Raw genomic sequence first — 21,312 nt, 5'->3', positions numbered from 1 at the left:
TAAGTGATAGTACCCTAAAACTCTGGAGTGTTGAGAACACAACAGTCACAAAGAAACACCAGTTCAATTTCACAGAAACTTATCCGAACATAGGTTGTGTAAATACTTTGATGTTGGACTTTTAAATTGCTTTGAATGTTTGAACTATTCAGATACGGAGCCATGGTCCATCTGGGGATACATTCCACACTACTGACGTTCCTGTCATTCATTTTGTGTGTGTGTATTTGTGCGAGTATGTGTGTCCCACAAGGTATGACAGTACATCCTGATGGGGAAAGAGAGGTTTGATTAACCCCGCTGACCACTTGCTGCTGCAGGCTAATCATTGAAGGTACAAGGGCGTATTGTGTAAACACACATACACTTGTATATGTCGAACAAAATGTTCCCAGAGCAGCAGCTTCAATCCTGCCAAATCTCAGTTGCAACAAATTTTTCTGGGTGGGATATGCCTTTACTGTATGCACTCTTTATATTCATAGAACAAAGGGGTAAATAGCTAACAATATCAGAGTAACTAGCAATTAGAACATGTTCATTCACAGAACATCATGGGACAGAATGTAACCCACCTTGAGAGCTTGCAGACGGGCTTGCTCCTCCTCCAGAGCCTGTTGTTTCTCCTTCTCGTCCATCCTGCTGGATGAGAAGGAGAAGGACATGCCCGTGTTGGACAGGGATGACACTGCATTGGACAGAGTGTTGGCTCTACAGACAAAAACAGATACACACAGAAGTGAGATTTCCCTATCAGTTCTTTATTCAAGGCCTGATTAATTTAACACTGTTCACAAGCCAAAAAAGTCATATATTACAGGATGTGGATATATATATAAATCTCTTGCTAATGAGTTGTTGCTGTATCAAGTGCTTCAACATATGGCTTGTGATGTAAAGTGCTGTTTAGAGGATTAATACAGAATATACTTGCATTTGACTACATATGAAGAGTTTATTTAATATATGTCATATTTATAGCAATAAAACGTTAAAAAAAAAAAAAAAAAAAAAATGTACTCCCATGATATGAGATGTCATTAGCCAAATAAAAGTGGTTTAATTTTACACAATGCTGCCCATTGTAATGACCACCATGTTATTTTATACAATCAGCCCGCTGCTCAATCTTCCTCATTCACATGAACTTTTCACACTAATTTGTCATATTTATGATCCTCAGTGTGACAAAGCAATGGCAGTGAATACAAAAATGCATGAGCAGGTATACCAAGGAACAGTTACAGCAAAAATTGCATTTTACAGTTTTAATTATATATACACACACATATACGTCAGCGAATATTAGATTTGTTAAAAAGATTAAAATAAATGGAAAGAAAGATAGATGCATACATAAATAACATTTTTCTTGGTGTCTCTGTTCAATGCCATTCCTCTTCCCCCGCTGAGGAAACGCGAAATGGATATTGTCCATTCACTGATTAATATGGTAAACATGGAAGATCAACTACCTTGTGTTTACAATATGCAATGAGCTCTATGTATGTGCGTTGATTAATGTTTGTATAAGAATAAAAGCCTACATTAAATTTGTAAAGCGATCACGTTTTCCAGTAGGCTTGGATTAAACCACTCAATTCATATGGATTTATTTAAGAATGTCTTTGTGAATTTTTCGAATGCATTAATATTTTGGTTGCATGGACTTTGAATGGTTGGACAAAAATGACTTCACAGATGTATGCCCAAACTGTGCTTTACAGTGTGATGCTACATTTTTTAGAACTGTAGGATTTCGTACCTGTTGTCGGCGGAGAGCTCCTTGGTTTTCTTTCCCTCCAGAGAGGCCAGGTGCTGCTCAAGAGCCTCCAGGAGACTGCTGGGAGCCTGCAGGAGAAAGAGATGATTCAAGATCTCAATAAGAACTAGTTTAAAGGATACACACTCACACGGTCAAACACACTTGCACACACTCACCCACTCGATCCAGTTTCAGCAAATAATAACAGGAGCATGCTTTAAGCTTTTAGTAAGAGGCGTACAGGCAAAGGATAAACAAGCACAGAATACAAGAGAGAAGAAGAATACGAATTCGAAAGAGAGGAAGTGACATGCACACTGGAAGATCCAAGCCTCAAACGCATGACAGACCCATGAGGTCACTGATGTAACTCAAGTATTAGACCATGACATTAAACTCTTTACACTGGCTTTTGGAACTAGTAATTGGGGGTTTCTTCGAGAATTTCTTGTGTCGAGTCGCAAATCTAGCAAAAACCTTCATCTGAGCCATTTATTCCGATCTAGGATTTGTTTCTTTTGAAAAGAATTATCTTAACAACTACAACAGGAAGCATAACAGGTCCCAGATCAGCAAACACAGGATGTGTATGTTAGCACCTAAGAGCACACACACCCTGTACTGCTTCATTCAAATGAGAGCAAATGTTAGCACAAGCTCAGAGCTCATGGTTTGTGAAAAGAGCAGGTGCCTTGTGCCAAGTTTCCAGAACAGACAGCCCGTGCATAAACTGCTCTTATGGACTAAGGGTAAGGTAAGCTCTTCGACTGAGCCTAGCTGGCAGCGCTGGACAACATGTCTGGATCTGATCTAGGTTGGCTTTTTCTCCACATCGCTGAGAAGGCAGATTGGGTCTAATCCATTCCACAGAAAACAGAAGCCAAAAGAGAGAAAAAAAACACACATGCAGCAGTCTTCAATTCAAACAGAACAAAAAAACGAACATTTCGGCTAAGCGGGAAAACGTATTACTTCCACAGAAGTGAGATAAAAAAGAAAGATGAAAGTGTAACAGCTTTTAATTTGCTTCCTTCCTGTCTGATTTGATTTCCTCGGAGAAGACACGGCACGAACAGGCTTTTGATTAAATGACTACATTATAGATGTGCGTGCTGCTACGCAAAGGACAAAGTGAGGTTACATGAATACTTCATCACAATCCTACAAACGTAGGGCAGTTTTCTCATGTAAAGGAGAAACAGGGCATTGGGTAAATCATACAGCTCTCACAAGAGTACCACCTTCTCCAACTTTGATGGTCAAGGGGTTTGCAAGCATGAAGCCGTCATGCAACCCAGCCAGAGATTTGCTTTTATGCTGATCTGAGCTAACGATTTGATCAAACTATAAAGAGACAACTGCACATCTGGTCTCAGATCAGCAGAAATAGCGATGTACAGCCATGCCTGCAAAGTGACGGGGAAAAGAATGGCAGTTTGGGCCACATTCAATCAGTTAGCCTGGTTTTAAAGGGATGAATCCGCTGATGCAGTCAGAAAGAGACTAGGGCTGGGAGATACAGCTAAAAAAACAAATTACATCAATTTTTGATCTCAATGTATACAGTATGTATTTGATCTAAAAAGGCTTTTAATTTAAGGAATAATCACTTTGACTAAACCAAGATTTGGACTCAAAATACAGTAAAATGTTAAAAATAAATAAAAAAAAGAATGTTTAAGTATGTTTTTTATTAAATGAACAGATTGATATTTACATAATTATGACATTATATCATTATACACTAGTCAACATTTGAAGTGGATCAAAATCTTTCATCAAAGTTGTCCTAAAACCAAAATGCCTTCTTGTCTTAGGACAACTTTGATGAACTTTTTTGAACCACTTCAAATGTTGACTACTGTATATTATATAATTTCTATATTAATAAATAAAACAAATTTGTTCATTCCAATACTACTATATGGAACAATAGAAATTATTAAATTATAATATTTACCCAGATATTTTTCACTGAAACATTAAACAGTTTTGTGTGCGTTTAATGAGACAAGATTTAATTATAATGTGCCCTTGGTTTAATTTTTTTTTCTTCACAATTTTACAATATTTCTGCACTTACAGTATAGTGAGTGCAAAACTGGCCTACTGGCACAGGTTTCTAATAAACTGGATGGCCAAATAAAACTGACTGCAGTATTAACGATGCTGGCTAATTTTCAACAAAAAAAAAAAGATTGAATATGTTATAAATATTTGATATATCACCCAGCACTAGTAGTAACACAGTTATGTCAAATACAAGCAGTGCATATAACCCACCACCTACAAGGTAAGATCCTCTAGTCGTCTGAAAGGAACAATAAACAATGTGTTACCGCAGGGGAATAAACCTCTCATTCAATATAGTGTGTTAACCCCACTCTGTAATGTCAACACTCAAACAAAGACATCAAATTTGAACTGTGCCTAGTGCAACTCCACAAAGTCATACTGAAACAGTGTAATCATCACTAAACACACATTTGAGAGGGAACTAAACAGAGAGAGGAGTGTTTGGTAACGTCTGTCAAGCCACAAGTCTTGAAGCTATTAATATTAAGTCTGACTTTTAAACCAAAAAGGAGAGAAGACAGGAGACAGAACGTCCAAAAAACAGTGAGCATGGGTACAGAAACATCACGTAAGACAACAAGAGAAAGGACGAGGACAGGTGGAACACAGAGAAAAGAAGGAAGGGAGAGTGGTGGTACGATGGACGACAGCAGCAGCGTAGTCAGGAAGTAGAGGAGAAAAAGAAAGTGGAGATGAAATGTACACTGACCTGAGTGAGATCTGGGATGTCACCCTGATCAATCCCAACTTGCTGTGTCAAACAAAACAAAACAAAAAAACGGTAAACAAACAAACGAAGGGAGGGGGAAGAATCAGGGAAAGAACAAAAATAAAGGTTCATTACCTCATGCAGTGACTAAAAATGCAAGAAATAAAAATAACATAGGTGTGGCATGCTGAGAGCCACGGAGGACCAATGGGAACGAACGCAGACATTGATAATGTCTCGCATGGTTGACTGCGAGGTGTGGAGTGGTTAACATTCAAAAACAACTTTTACAAATGATGATTTTTAAATGAGAACCAGTGGGGGTAGAAAAAGAAAATTAGACAAGAATCTCACATGGTGGTGGACATCGTTCTCAGAGACTAATTGTCAAGTCAAATCAAATCCCTGAGAAGAAGAGCCAGTCTGGAAATAAAACCAGACAGTCTACTGCCTGGCTGGATGGACTGAGAGGGGAAGTGAGAGAAAGAAGTCGTCGGCAGCACGGGAATTCATCAGTGTCAGAGAGAGAGGAGGGAGTGAGAGTCCTATTAGCACCAAACAAATCTACATTTGGGCCAGAAGGAGAGTGAGACTTTAAAGGTCTCACGCCACGTGAATCCACAGTAGGATCGACAGCCGTCAACGGCCACAGTAAGGATAACAGGAGAGAAACAGCTCATTCTTAGTGGAGTATACTCTCTCTGCAGGGTTCCCACACTTTGGACCAATAACTTTACATGGATTTTCCAGAGCTTATCCAGTCATTCATTATTACGGGATAAAGATTTTTTTTAAATCATTGTGGAGATTGCTGGGGGTTAATTTTCATACGTACAGTACCGTTCAAAAATATGGGGTCAGTAAGATTTTTTTATTGTTTTTAAAAGATGAAAAATAATTACAACTTCCAAATTATTATAACTTTTATTTTAATATATTTTGAAATGTAATTTATTTCTGTGATGGCAAAGATGAATTTTCAGCATCATTACTCCAGTCTTCAGTGTCACACGATCCTTCAGAAATCATTCTAATATGCTGATTTGATGCTCAAGAAATCAATTGTTTTATCAATGTTGAAAGCAGTTGCGCAGCTTAATTTTGTGTGTGAAAAACTGTTAAATTTATATATAGAAAGTTCAAAAGAACAGCATTTATTTGACAAAATAGATTTTTATAGCAATAATTTGCGAATAGAAATTCTTGGTATTGTTACAATAAATCTATTTACTGTCACTTTTGATCAATTTAATGCACCTTTGCTGAATAAAAGTATTAATTCTTTCAAAAAACAAATCTTACTAACCCCAAACTTCTGAATGGTAGTGTACGTCAGGTAACAAGTTAGTTAATAAACTTTTGTAAACTTGGTATACAAATGCACCCAATGAGACCCTCAATCAACAGACTGATGTTATGCTGATTTCAATCTCTTTTTACCAATTGCAATGTTTTAGGGGCTGTTATAGAGAAACCAATACAGAGGTCAGTTTAACCTCTACTCAAACAAAGCATGAAACTTAGTGACATCTGAATGACTTTTGGCAGGATATGCACATGTATATGTTTATGGACACATTCCATGAGGACAGTGCAATGCATTGCAGTGCCAGAGCAGTAAATATATGGCACCCGTGCATGCATCAGTCTAGTGAATATGAATGCCAGAGCATTGTAGGATGGACAGATACGAGAAAGAGAGAGAGAGAAAAATTGTTGGAGCGGAGGGATCCTTGAACAGCCTGTCTAATCTCAGACCTGTCGTATCAAAACACTGTGTGTGTGTGTGTGTGTGTGTGTGTGTGCGCATTGCACTGGTACCTCAGCCACTTTAAGAAACTCTGACAGCTTGGTCATCCTGTATAGAAACTTCTTATAGATGTCCAAGGCATCTTTACACTGGTTTTTTTTCATATCAAAGTATTTCTCTGAAACAGGAGGACAAAAAAAAAAAAAGAGAGAGAGAGAGACGGAGGGAGGGAGAGCAGAACGATTAGCAGAACAACTCAAACAGATAAAGACTGCAATTACCCATCAGAGGACTGTCAAAACACTCTGGGCTGTCTGACAGAGACAGGGGCATATAAAAGCTGCTGTAATGGTTCTCTCAAGGACAGCTAGCACTCTAATGCATTTTCAGACCATCAACCTAAACGGGCATGCGTTACAACATAAAAATAATAATAAAACAATAAAAATCATGGAAAAATGACTGAATTAACAACTGAATGATAAGAGCTCAGAGTAAAATGCAGCAATAGCTAAAGAGGAATTAAAGCCTCGTTTCTGCTAGACTATTAAGGGGGTCACACACTGGATGCAAAGTGCAACGTCAGGTCAAAGATAATACACAAAAAAAGCACAAGTATTGCACAGTGTTGTTCTAAATATGTGTTTAGGTAATATTTGTTTGCTTGCTTATACTTTTCATAAATCTAAAAGTAAATCTGGCCTCATTTCATTTAAATCTTTTCATAAGAATCAACCAAAAAGTTAAATACAAGCTAAAGTTAAAAGCATCAAAATACGCTTCAAAAACGTTTGGGTTAGTCTAGAGAGACCTATTCGACAGCAGTGATGGATAATATGGCCCCACCAATTTTCAAAATATACACAACGTTTTCTACCAACAACACGACTGACTTCATAACATTTATATGTGGTACACAGATGCAGTTCATTTTGGATGAAAGTATCTCAGATTAGTAATTAATATGTACAGCGTACAGGAAGACCTAAGCTCTTGTGGTTCAACTGCAATGTTCTTTGCTCAGAAAGCAGTAAGACGTAACCCCTAAAGCAGAGTGTGAGAGTGGGACACTCTCCAGAGTGAAAGGGAGTGGATTACTCTTACCCAGCAGGTTGATAACGCCCTCATTATAGGCAGCAAACAGACGGATGGAGTCTTTGAAGAGCAGCATGAAGGCAGCGTTGATCACTCCGTTAGTCAGCTCATTAGGGTTAGCCTACGGACACACACCCACACATCCACAGGAGAGAGTACACATCATACCAAATGGCTCGGACTGAATCAACATCAGTGTTGTTGTTGTTCTGTTAAAATAGGGTTTTCCAACCTGGGGCTTCAGGGTCACTTGATTTTAAGGGAACTGATTATCACTTCAATCACTGGCACAATCAAATAATCTGCACTATAAACCAACAAATCTATCCAAGCTGAGTGGAAATTACTAGGACCAAGGGACTTTTAAAACTGCAAATGTTCTTGCGTTTCATCAACCAGGTTGAAATTTTTTTATATACAGACTTCCATTTGCCTGGAGTCAGTAAGATTTTTCTTTGAAAGAAATTAAAACTTTTATTTAGCAAGGATGCATTAAATTGATTTCACAGTAAAGTTATTTATAATGTGACAAAAGATTTAGATTTCACAATGCTGTTCATTCGAACATTGTATTCTTCAAAGTATCATGAAAAAAATTATCATGGTTCCCACAAAAATATTAAGCATCACAACTGTTTTCAACAAATTTTACTTGAGCACCACATCACAATGTTCAAATGATGTGTTCTGATGATGCTAAAGACTGAAGTCACTTAGTGCTAAAAATGCATATAAATAAATTAAATTTTAAAATGTTAATATTTCACAAGATTACAGTTTTTACTGCATTTCATCAACTAAGTTCTTTCAAAAACATTAAACCTTACCGACCACAAACTTACAGAATATGATTTTTTTTTTTTTAATAGGAGGCTATAAAGCATGAAAGATGTAAGTGCCAGGAGAGAGAAGAGAAAACCAATTATATAAAAATAAATCAATCTTGATTTTATTTGAATCATTGGTAAATTTTAAAGCATACATGCATGTTCTCCATCACAAACCTGGAAATCCAGCAGCGCGTCCAGCTGGTTTTGAATGATAGGCAACGTTTTGATCAGCTTCTCTGTGTTCATGGTGCGCATGACTCCATCAATACTGCACCACAAACACATAAACAAACAAACAATCAGAACTCGCCACTTACACGCAATCTCAATTAGCGGTTTAAAAAAATCAGCTACTTAATCAGCTTTTAAAAACAACTTAATTATCAGAGTAATGAGCTAGCCTGATTAGATTGTGTCCTGCTGAGACAATGTGTTTGAACACAATCTTGACTCTAGGCAGACAATATTACAGAGGCAGAACTGAGGTTTACCCACCCTCTCTTCATCTTGGTGAAGTCCACAGCCACCAGCCTATAGGAAAGGGCTTTCTCATTGAGATATCTGCTGTACCGCCTGATGAACGTGGACATGTCATAGCCTGAGGGAAAGATCGAGGGGTTTATCATCAGTGTGCATGCGCATACAATGATTTAGAGACAGGAAAGGGGTTCATGTTTCTGACATACCTTGCAATGCACCTTTATCAAGGAAATTGTTAAGATTGAAGAGCGTGTTTCTTGAGGCCAGATACTGAATGAAACGCTGCGGGTACAGAAAAGAGATAATCAAAATGCTGACACAAAAATATAGTCATATACTAGATGTGATTCTGCAGCTCTTAATCTGTCAGAACGCGGGAGCGACTTCATCCCTGACGTGCGGAAACTCCCCGCTGCTGAATTTGCAGTACACTGTGTGAAACCTAGACCTGTGTACAAGACCAGACTCCTCTGAGCTTTCTTTGAGCTGCCAAGTATGTCTGCTGCAGCTCCCCTCCTCCGTCCAGCCCCGTCCCACCAGCTCACACAGCTGTGGATTGAGGAAAAGAGCATAGAGAAGCACACACCCTTCTGGGTGCTGTTGTGAACGAACATGATGGGAGTTTTGGGAATGCAGGAGATTTCTACTACTACTAGGATGCATTCTGACCTCATTCATGCATGTGGTGGACATGACGGGCAAACAGAAAGTAAAATAAACTCTCAAACGTTCGCTGTACCTTTACACAGACCAATCAAAATGTTTTGGGATCTGATCACAAAAATCATATTTTGATATCAGAAAATGAAATATGTAAAGCTTGAAGTCGATTGAACTAATGTCAAAATCAGAGTTTGACTAAAATTGACTAAATCAGAGAAGGCTAGCATCACCACAGATGTATTTATATGAAGAAATATAGAAAAGAAATTCATTAAAATTCATCAAAAATGAGAAAAAAATTTTTTTTTAAAAAGCACATGAATCACAGTAATATCAATGACACGCATTTAGAAATGAGGTTGGGTGATTTTCAATTTCATGCTTACTTTAAACTTTACTGATTATGTGCACCTTGAAGACCCAAAAATGAAAATTCTCTCATTTACTCACTCAATCTTATGCTGTTCCAGATGTATATGACTTACTTTCTTCAGATGAACACAAAGATATTTAGAAAAATACTCCATCCAGGTGGGTCCCTCAAAGTTGATGCATGACAATGTGCTGACGTTGATGTCATGCAAACTCGCGTATGAGACTTGTTCAGAAGCAATGGTTTAAAAAGTTTAAAATATAAGTATTTTTCTCACATACATATTAGACATTGCTTCAACAGACATTTATTCATCAACTGGGGTTGTATGGATCACTATCACAGTTTTTGAAGAGTCAATTTTCAAGGAATTTTTAATTACCTTTTTATTTTATTAATTTTGTAAAAATCTCTGTTTGTGTTCCACAGAAGAAAGTAACTGGGACGGCACATCTGGGACAGCATGAGGGTGAGTAAATGATGAGAGAATTTTCATATTTGGGGTGGAGTATCCCTATAATTACAAGTGCAAACAGCCTGTACCTATTTGCAACACACTTTAGGCTGGTACGACAATAAACGATTAGCGAGTAAATCTGAATAGAACAAATTGTTTTTCCTTGAAACTGTATTTGTCAATGTCATTTACAAGACACTACAAAGTTATCAGTCCCACACCGAGTCTAAACCAGAATGCAGTACGTGTAACCTTGATCTTATTTCGTAAATCAGTACACCAGAGAAAAAGAGTCAGCAGGAAACAGTTTTTACGTACTGGGATGGAGCCTTAGGCTTGTTTCACCCCAGGGGAGAACCAGCATGAGGACATGGTGACAGGCCCTGCGGTCAGGCAAAATCTGCTTGGCACAGAGGAATAAAATAGTCCTGGCAGGGGCCATTTTCAGCTTGTGGCAAAAAGGTCGAGAGTCACTGAAATCACAGAAGGTTCCTAAAATGCATCTGAAGGAACGGGAGGCTTAAAAAAATGCTGCAATCCTAGAGCTCTGCTTAAGTTGGCGGATCAAGAGTGGTGATCCACTGAACAGTAGGCTGACAGTCTGGTGTGCATATAGAGGGAAAGAGGCCACCCACCCTTTGGAGGATCAATAATCTCTGATCTCAAAGGAGCTCATGGTGCCTGGGGTGGCCCTGGTCATGTGATTGAGGCTTTGAGCAACCTCACGCATTCTCTTTTAGAATTTCTGTAGCCAAATGGTAAAAATTCAGCTTCATTTTAATAATATAGGAAAAAGGGATAAATGCCAGAATAGTGTGCACAGAAAGTATCGCCAAGTTTAAAAAACAAAACAATCTGTCAATTATTGCCATCAGCCATAGTTTTTAAATCAGCAGAAAAATAACAGAAATCTACACAGTTATACAATATTTTGGAATAATATTTCTATTGTAAAAATATTTCAATATTCTCTGCAAAGCTTATTTGGGTTCAGTTCTACAGAAAGGAATTTAAAGTTATTTGGAAAGATTTATCTACAGGTTATTATCAGTACAGTACAGATAAGTTAAAATATTATTTGCACAATGGCAATAGAAAGGCCAAAAATTTAATTTTGCTAACAAAATGTCACAAAATCACACTTTTTCCTTACACCGTATAAATTAATCTTTAAACAAAAATATACAGCGTGGATGTCTTATTTAAGAAGGACACTCCTTTCAAAATTTCTTGGCATCAAAAAAAAAAAAAAAAAAAAATCTGCTCTTACAGTGTCTTCCCAATCATTCTCACAGAAAACTACTGAGATACTTCTGCTTTGCACCAGTGCCTCAAATACCTGTCTAAAATCCTTAGGGATCAGACTAGAAGCAGAGTGAGGCGTACCTAGAGGTGTGTGATATTGACAAAAAATATAATCTCGATATTTTCGGGGATTTTATCGATAATCAGACAATATTTTGCTGATGTGTTTATTGTGCTGATACCTTAAGGACTGCCGTGGACAGCTGACTCAAGTTTTTCATATTCTGTGTGGTGGTCAGTTCACACTGATAGAAATTAATCTTTTCCAATAAGTTTAAACTGATTTTTACATTTTATGGGCATTTTTACCTTTATAAAGCCATTTTCTCTAAAAGTGTCCATTACCTTTTGAGTCAAATTCTTACATTAAATCAGTGAATTAGAATAATAAGACATTTGGGCTGTTACCAAACAAATGAAATCAGTATCAACAAAATTAATCTTTGTAATGCAGAGGAAACAGAAGCTGCATCTGAAGTGGCATTTAGATGTATTTACACACTACTGTTTAATACAAGACATGAATGCATTTAGCCTGCAATAACAACTGCATAAATAATGTTTTGATATATTAAAGATAAAAGGTTGAATACTGATATTTGAAATGATTTAAATAAAAGATACTTTAAATGTGAAATTAAAACCACCATTAGGTGGCAGTAAGTCACTTAATAAGTGAGTCATTGCGATTGAACCGAATCATTTAAATGGTTGATTCATTCAGGAACGAATCACCGTCATGTTGCTCAGAGACGCAAAACAGTGCTGTGGCTGTTTGGATTGATTTTTGTTGTCGAAATAGAGGAAAAACAGGAAATATGGTGTCTAAAACGCAAGTCTCTTAATTAACTTCTTGTTTATTGAAATGTAAAAAAAAAAAAAAAAAAAAAATCAAAATCAATATCACATTTGTAATCATGGTAATTTATGGAGAAAAACCGCACTCTTCGTGTGAAATTGATTAACTATATGAAGTGCTAGAAATATATACATTTTATGCCCCCCCCCCCCATGTCTTGAATTTGTGATCATTCTAAATGCATTTTAATAGACTGAATCATGCAGTGAAAGAAAGGTGTGTTTTGAATGGTTTTTGCTAAATACTCGATAATGTCGTTAAAACAATTACGATATTAATCGCAGACTGTATATCTCGCAAACTCCTAGGTGTACCATATTCAGACCATGACAAAAATCCCCAGGATGGCAGCTGTGCGGAGCATCAGCTAGCTCTCTCTGGCACTGTGGCTTAACCTCCGAGAGAAACCTTGTGGAAAATGCATTGCCGAGCCAGTGAGTACCAAACTGCAGAGAATACTGTTCCATTCCAGAGCGTAGATCAATACAGATTACTAATTCAGTGAAGTCTGCAAATCCACATTCGCCTGCCTGGTCCTCTGCATGAAAGCCTCAATCTCAATGCATTTTTTTTTGTTTTGTTTTACATAGCGGTTATTGAAAATGGATGTCAGAAGTAGGGATGACAAATATAGATTGATAGGCCAGGAAGGGTCCGGCATTCTCTGCTTAGCAAATAATTAATGTGAGAACAAACCTCAAGTAGTGTGAGAGTGAAGCATCATTTATTATTAAGGCAGGAGGCTCTTTGGCAGGGAGCTTTCTTTCCCAAAGAGAGCAGCTTCTATTAACACAGCAGCTCAGGCTGAGGGAAGATATCAGCAATCTGGAAACAGGGATTGCTCATGTTTTAGCCACTGATTTTGTTGGTGCAGTCAGGAACTGATCCAGAAGCAGCGCTGGAACTGCTATGTGAAATCAGTATGTGCGCGTGTTGGTGTGCTAACCCTGCAGGGAGCATGTGTAAATAGGCTGCATGATGATGCCCTGATAATGTGCCGGCTGGTCTTCGCTCTCTCGATCCATACATGTTCTGAGGTTTCTATGGATACGGCCTGAGCAATTACCGCGGTTAGGAAAAAAAAAAAAAAGAAAAGCTTAAAAAAAAAAAAATGGCGAGCACAAAAAGATGACAGGATGCGAAAGGAGGCGCATTGTTCGATAGCGATTATTTTCAAACACAAAACCCATTCTGTTTGTCAAGTAGAGAGCTGGAATCACATCTGATTCAGAGCTAAAATGACTGTACCAGAATGCAAAACAAAATGTGTAACCAAATTTTAAAAAAACTTCACACATCATTCAAACTGATGTAGTGCTGTGTTTAACCCCCATCCAAAAAAAATTTAAGAAACAAAATGTAAATCAATAAAATGACCCTCCCACACACCAGTGCGGACAAGCATTGAAAAAAGCATCATGGATAACTGAGTAGGTGCCCTATGTCGCTGCCACTTTGTATACTACTGCAAAAAGAGAAAAGAAATCAATGGTCCAATTCCAACAAGGTGAGTCACCAATTCCCACATGTAGTTTATACGTACTCCCTACTTATGAATTACTGATTACCGAGCAGCAGCTGTTTGTTTTCTACCCAGATTTGCCATTCCTGCCTGCAGGCTAAAGAAGGAAAAGTCAGAGGAGTGAGAGAATGTTTCATAAAGATAATAATTACCTTACCTAGCGCACATCACTCACAAACAGCTTCCATTATGCAAACAGATCCCACACAGGAGAGACCTGAACTCAGAGTCAGCACATGGCCAGAATGTTAAGCAGCCCATTTCACAGCTATGTCAGAAAAGTCTTCAAACTAGGGATGGCTCAATACCATAATTTTGGCTTTGGTACGATACCAGAATGTAATACCTTGATATCGATATTAAATCGATACCATAGGTGACAAACCGCAAGCCTCAAAAGATAAGTGAATTGAAAACAATTTTATTAAAATAATAATAATAAAAACAGATTCATCTCTTAATACCTTTGTATCAAACTGTAACAAAAATCCTACAGGGAACATAGGTTACATTTTGATGTTGGAGAAAAATATATATATATATAACTGAAGTAATACAATGAAAATACATTCAAATCTTCTTATCCTTTCAGTGCAAACAAAATGTCTCAAAATGTAACAAAAAATCTACCGGGAACATGTTACATTTTGACTGAGTTTGAAGAAGAAAAAAAAAAACTGAATTTAACCCAATTAATGCAACAAATGTTGCTTCATTGTAAAGTGTTATTTTAACAGTCAAAGTAATATTCAAAATCACGTTATTATTTCTCTCTCTCTCAGATTGTTTTCAGATTTCAGCCTCAGATAGCCAAAGAAAAAACATTAAATATAAATCTCACTCTCGCGCTCTCTCAGCTGCTTCATATTAGCAGTTGGCAGCGCGGCAAAAAACATTCCCTTCATATTATTGATACTAAAATTAATATAGCAAAACTCTTGCTTAATTCAAATTCAATTAATATTCGATTGTATGAAATGCAAGTGCATATATTACGTGATCAAAACTTCACTGGTTCTAGCGTGCACATTTGAGCTTACTGCATCACATCTGTATGCCTTGATCAGTTCTAAATAAGAGGTCAAATTAAACCTGAATTTATGAATGATGCACTCACCTGTCTATCTCTTAATTCTCTGAAAAGATCAGGATGAGCAAGCGACAAATGCTTAAAAAGGCTTCCTGTGGCAACATGATTTATAGCAACACTTGCGTACAGGTGCAGTAAGGTCAGTTCGTTCACCTTTGTCATCCGTTTTGAATGCAAATAATGCCATATTTCACTTCTACTGTTCTCTTTATTTATTTATTTATTTATTATTTATTTATTCATTAATTTCGGGTGCGTTAATGAGAGTATCGCGTTGTTCTGTTGTCACATTTACCGGTTGCGCAGCAATTTGGGAAGCACTGCCACCTAAAGGTGCACTTCGCAACAGCAGCGTATGAAGTACCGAATCGAGCAAAATTATGATATTGTACCGTTTGAAATAATATATACACCGGTATTTTTCCAACATGAAACTTTATTTGTTTTTCTTGTGCAGTTTGAGATGCATTTCCAAATTTTACAGGATGCCCAATGTATGAATTTGTATTATAAAATCTAGTCATTTTTCATGTAATTTATAGATCGTCTGAAAAATAGAAGCAATTATGCTCTTATGCTCATTTACATGTTCTTTGAAAATATGAAGAAGAAAAGATCTTGCAACTGACAACTCCATGGATTATACATTGCACATTCTGGTCTTATAAATAGCAAAAAATTAATTTAAACCATCACACAGCATGGCTGAATTGCAGCTTATTTCTGCAAGTGCACTGTATGAATCAGAGTACATGCTGAGGCACCTGTGTTGACACTTACAGAGCAAAAGATATTTTCAAGACTGACATTTACATGGATTTATTAAAAACACAACTTTAAATGCTGAAACTCTTTGGTGGTCTTAAGTTGACATTAATCTTCGGTGTTAACTATCGGCGAGATTTCAGAAAGGCTGCATTAATTACAGCAATAGCCTGAAACAATGCCTACAGCTATTTGGCTATTGATTAACATCCAGGAGCCCATCTGCCCTATGTGACATCAGCTGTACAAGAAAGACGTTTCAGATGTGAAAGTTAATTAAATTTCGATGAAAGATTACAAAGTCCAGTTTTTTTCATCTTTGCACTGAATAATAAGGCCAGAAATATGTAGTAAAGTAATACAGTTAATGCTGATTTTCTGTAGACACAGCTGCATGAGACAATGGTGAGAGGATCAAACAAATCACACATTTTGCCGAAGCAAAATTATTTATTGTTGGTTGGTGTTTTTTTTTTTTTCAATTTCTGAGATAAATTAATCCAGCACCATTTCATAAAATATAGGTCACACTTTCTCACTATTAACAGACTATTAACTACGACTTTTGCCTCAAACAGTTAGTAAGGTAGTTGTTAAGTTTAGGTACTGGGTAGGATTAGGGATGTAGAATATGGTCATGCAGAATATGTGCTTTATAAATTACAGCCAATATGTTTATTATAGGCATGCTAATAACTAGTTAATAGTTAGAATTGGTCCCTAGACTAAAGTGTTACCAAAATATGTTTAAGAGATCATAGTGGTGGATATTCGCTTAAAAATTAAGAACTTGTGTGAGATTCTGGACGGTCCTATTCAGAGTATATACGATCTGATCCCTGCGACTTTTAAAAAGATAGATGACAAATATTCTACAATCATATTCAATTTATAATCACATTCAATCTTAGTTTCATTCAATCTTCTGGTCAGTGTTTGTGTATTTCTGAATATGAACGAGTGTTTGTTTTGTCTGTGTGCTATTCAACTCAAATAGTACTGACAGAAGTTAATGACGAAACCAAAGAGACATAAGTTCTTACATTTCTCCGCAGACTGAGGCAGGTCTCTTTAAATACAATCAGCAGGGGGTTATTTATCTTTATTAAACAAAACTTTATCTGAGCCTCCAGCGTTAACTAGATCCAATGAACTTCCCTCACAGACTCTATCTCAAGTATTAGCTCGCTCGCCCACTCAGTCTTCCCTTGGTATCCGAAATAAACTGTTCTCGATGGACAGCAGGGGTAGTGGTGTCCCCATACAAGGTTAAGCAATTTGTCCACCGTGTGACCCCACAAGAACCAGCTGATTAAAATTCCAACCCATTGTCTTTCTGTCCCTTGCCTTTCTCTGTCTCTCTTAAAGTTCCCTATCCTAACCCAGATGTTTCTTCAATCCCCCCTTCACTCTCTATCTCTACCCTACACAACATACGCTTCCAGTGACGTCACTACAACAAATTGTGCGTTCTGCATCTAGGCCATCAGTGAGTGACATCGCCCTTTTTCTCTCCTATTTGCACAAACGCATGTGGAAACGCCCTTATCAACACCACCTTATCTGTGGCCCTTCCTATGCCCTCTCACAGGGCTACTGCTGACAAGACAAATGTCCTCCAGACGTCTCTGCTCCTCAACGGACAGTGATAACCAAACGTGTGTTTTTCAAGCCATAACGGGGTAAAGGATTAAGACCAGACTCGACCTGGACCAGACGTTCAGCTCTGATAACAAAAAGCACCCCTGGCTGATTAGTGCCCCGTCATGCCGCAGAACAGGGTGTGCTGAAGGACAGTCCTGCACGCTTTCTATCTCTGACACTGGTGAGCTGAAGACCCAAAGTGAAGGACTTTTTATTTTATAGCCCAAGTGAATGATCAAGGACGCGTGTGAGAGTCACTAGCGCTTGCCATTGTTTTTGTGTGTGTGTGCTACTGTTTCCTGCAGAATCTACAGCGCCACAGAAAATGTAATTATATTTTACCCGAGTTGTGAGCTTGCAGTCTAAATTGAATGCGATGAGATAAAAAGGACTGTGTACTGTGAAAGAACAATGGTATGGTACGATACAATAGACGTGTTTTCTTCACTGGCTGCACTTAAAAACAAACATACAGTGTGACTGGTGTAGTACAGTTCACAAAGAAATGACCCTGAGGCAATTCTTTTAATGTATCACGTAAATGACTCATGAGTTATTGATCTAAAGCGGATGAATCCTTCACTGAACTTACTCGGTCTCTTAGAGCTAAATTAACTGCAGTTTAACTGAAGCCCACAAGTTATCTGAAGCTGACAAAATGTCCTTTTGGGATGCACTCAAAAGTGATGTGAAAAGTATTCATAAATGTGTTTTAATTCTAAAAATGTAGTTTCTATTTCAAAGTAGGGTGTAAAATAGTTACAATTAGCTTTACATAAAGAGAACAAGTCTTTGGCATGTCCTCATTTAGATACTGTAGCAAGGTGCTCATGTTGTAGCAATGCATTAAGCGGGCCACGTGCACATCTAGGTCACATCCTCACGGTATATATCATTAATGTGCATGTGTGTGTCATGTTCTTACCTACCCACTGTTTATCATTAGTGGACTACGTGTTTGTGCCTGTTTAGAAGTATCTAACTCTTGTTGTTGCATTTAAACTGTGCACACTTTCAAACTCAAACATTGTATTGTACTAACAGCACATGGCTGCAAGTGTTTTTCATTTCAGTTTCAAAATGCATAAATCCTCTACAGAAACATCCAACAGGAGTTAAACATATTGAAAAACATATCCCGATAGCTAACACACTACTATTCAAAGGTTTGTCATCAGTAAAACATTTTCAAAGAAATGAACACTTCCATTCTGCAAGGATGCATTAAAATGATAAGTGACAGTAGTGACATATAATGTTACAAAAGACTTCCATTTCAAGTAAAGCCTAAACTTTGTAATTCCTCAAAGAATCCTGAAAACAATCCTCAAAGAACGCGAGGAGGAGGAAGAGGAAGAGGAAGAGGAAGAGGAAGAGGAAGAAGAAGAAGAAATGTTTCTTGAGCAACAAATAAGCATATTAGAATGATTTCAGATTTGTAATGCATGCAAAAAATGCCATCACGGTAATGAATTACATTTTAAAATACATACAAATAGAAATTAGGGATGCACCGAAATGAAAATTCAGGACCAAAACCAAAAATTCTGGATGCACTTGGCTTAAAACTGAAACTGCTTTATAATAATTATTTATAATTTTGTTAAATAATAAAAAGTAATTTTATAAGACTTTTTAATTTAATTAAATTTTAAATGATACAGAATTTAAAAAACAAGACAATAAAATAACCACACTTTTTATTGAAAGTAACAATAAAATATATTAATATTTAATAATGTATTATTTTTATTCAGTTCTATGCAACAGAATCAAATATAACTTTTTTTGCCTAATTATCCAAATAATGTATAGTCCTACAAAGCTATTATTATCAGAGCATGTGATCAGAGCACAGCAGGGAGCAGATCAGTGAACGAGATCAGTAGCACTACTGCAAGCAGGAACAAGTATACTACATAGAAATTTCCTGTTGGCGCGTTACTTTAGCGGACTTTGCTTTTCCGGTAAGCATGAGTGGTAACAGAGATTGTACATAAGCAGAATGCACATTCATTGAGCGGAGTCACAGCGCAGAGTGACGGCGGCTAGAGGGAGAGTGAAAGCCGAAAATGCCATTTGCGGCCGAAAATTCAGTGCATCCCTAATACAAACAGAAAACAGTTCAACTATAATATTAAAGTCACATTATTACTGTTTTGCTGTAAAAATAAAGTAGCCTTAGTGAGCAAAAGAGACTTTTTTCAAAAACATTAAAAAAAATCCACACTCCACACTTTTGAGTGGTAGTGTAAAATATTAAAATATTTAAAATATTAATATTGACAGGTCTCAAAGGGTCGCTTGCTTTGAACTAAGAAAATGTAATTCTAAAATGTACACATGATGAACATGCCTGGATGAGGATTTATGCATGCAGCTGGGCTTAGAAGTGCCACTCGCTCGGTCCTTTCATGTTGTTGTGGGTCACTTTGACTAATTTAATACTTTTTTTTTTTTTTGACCACAGATTTGCTGCAGCTTAACAGCAGATTTACAGGACGGCAAGGTAAAATGCTTTTACTGTCACCATGTCTCACATACGCTCGGTCACAAACCTGAGGTGTGATTTGTCATGTAGGGTCAATTTGACCAAGCTTGATCTTCAATGGTAACAGCGCAGAAAGGTGTCATGCTGATGAAGATATAGGCCACATAAAAAAAAAAAAAAAAAAGTATGAAGCACCAGGGCAGAATCTCTCACCTCATTTCCATACATCATTAGGTGGTGTGTGGTGATGAGCGCTTTGAAGACCACAACCCAGCTGCTGTTGGTGGTTCTTTCAAACAGAGTGTCGGCCAGCTGGGGCACGTTCACATTCATCTCATTGGTGCAGTGGATCAAGTCTGAAAACACACATGGGGCACATGTTAGAGCAACACGCATCACTGATTCACATCTCGAATGGTTCAAAGATCTCGCACAAGAGGTTTCAATAAACAGCATGGACACAAACATAGCAGGGCCCTTGTATTCCATGAAACACACATTAAAGTAACTGCAGCAGGTGCTAATGGAAGAAGGTCTCGGTGGACTCTCATAATATCCATCTGCACGCTACACAGAGGGTTAGACAGGCTTCTAACCTAGTCGTTCTGTTATGCAACACTCACAGACAAGAGAAGATCCAAAGAGCATCACATCTTTAAATATGCAGCAGCATCCCAGTTTTGCTTTGCGTACTCTCATCCGAAAGCAGCATCTCTTGAACGCCATCAGAGGCTCGAAAACTCTTGTTTCTGTCCTGTTTGCATAATGAAGACATTCCTCCTACAGTCCATAGTGTTCTTTTTTGTTCTTCAAAGGCAAATCTCTTTACCCCCTTCCCTTGAGAGGAACATCTTTTCACACACAGAGCAGGTAATGAGGGAGACGACTCCTCCGTATCTGTCGGATTTTGGCCCTGTGGGCCTGTCTGCTATTCTAATAGGGAGTTCTAGTGGTAAGTAGTGCAGCTCCCAATTGGAGTCTGATGATGAATCGCAAGGATCTGGCAAAAGAGACGGTACACTAGTATGGGCTATACATCTACAAAACACACTTTGTTACCAGTGAGGTACAAACGGCCTATAAATTGAAGATGCGTTGCACTACACTGTACACAGAGGAACTTTATAATAATTTTCATAGAATTCTGTGAAACACAGAAGTGGAATTTAACGTTTACCTCAGTTAGCATCGACAGAGCCGTTATTTGTTGAGATGATAATTATATCTGTTGAATAAATATTGATTTCTAGGGAATGCACAAACTAATAAAATGTATACCTTGAATGCAATATAAGTCACTTTGGATAACACAGAGTGTTATCTGCAGAGTTTTTCAAATCAAATTTAAGACGCTTTAAGAGCCGCACAAATAAAATTAAAACCATATGTCCCAACAGAACAAATCCATACTGTACAATCTCATAATAAATCATGTATA

At 37.5% G+C, this 21,312-nt stretch overlaps 1 protein-coding gene across 6 annotated transcripts in view; it reads right to left on the bottom strand.

The window, feature by feature from the left end:
• Positions 1–21,312, bottom strand: part of si:ch211-200p22.4 (phosphatidylinositol-binding clathrin assembly protein) — a 59,426-nt gene that overhangs the window by 17,828 nt on the left and 20,286 nt on the right. For 3 of the 6 annotated variants that reach the window (XM_058781828.1, XM_058781832.1, XM_058781830.1), the window contains exons 2-11: positions 20,088–20,230; positions 8,912–8,987; positions 8,721–8,823; positions 8,400–8,493; positions 7,405–7,516; positions 6,372–6,478; positions 4,551–4,592; positions 4,056–4,076; positions 1,766–1,851; positions 576–711 (exon numbers count right to left, since the gene is read on the bottom strand). In XM_058781828.1, the coding sequence (XP_058637811.1) occupies positions 576–711; positions 1,766–1,851; positions 4,056–4,076; positions 4,551–4,592; positions 6,372–6,478; positions 7,405–7,516; positions 8,400–8,493; positions 8,721–8,823; positions 8,912–8,987; positions 20,088–20,230 (920 nt within the window). The remainder of the gene's footprint in view (positions 1–575; positions 712–1,765; positions 1,852–4,055; positions 4,077–4,550; positions 4,593–6,371; positions 6,479–7,404; positions 7,517–8,399; positions 8,494–8,720; positions 8,824–8,911; positions 8,988–20,087; positions 20,231–21,312) is intronic. The other 3 variants (XM_058781829.1, XM_058781833.1, XM_058781831.1) reach the window with 2 other exon arrangements.

The sequence above is a fragment of the Onychostoma macrolepis genome, chromosome 07 (genome assembly GCF_012432095.1).
Source record: "Onychostoma macrolepis isolate SWU-2019 chromosome 07, ASM1243209v1, whole genome shotgun sequence".
Taxonomy (NCBI): Eukaryota; Metazoa; Chordata; class Actinopteri; order Cypriniformes; family Cyprinidae; genus Onychostoma; species Onychostoma macrolepis.
Note: the sequence above shows the minus strand (reverse complement) of the source record. Positions and strands in the feature narration are given on the sequence as shown.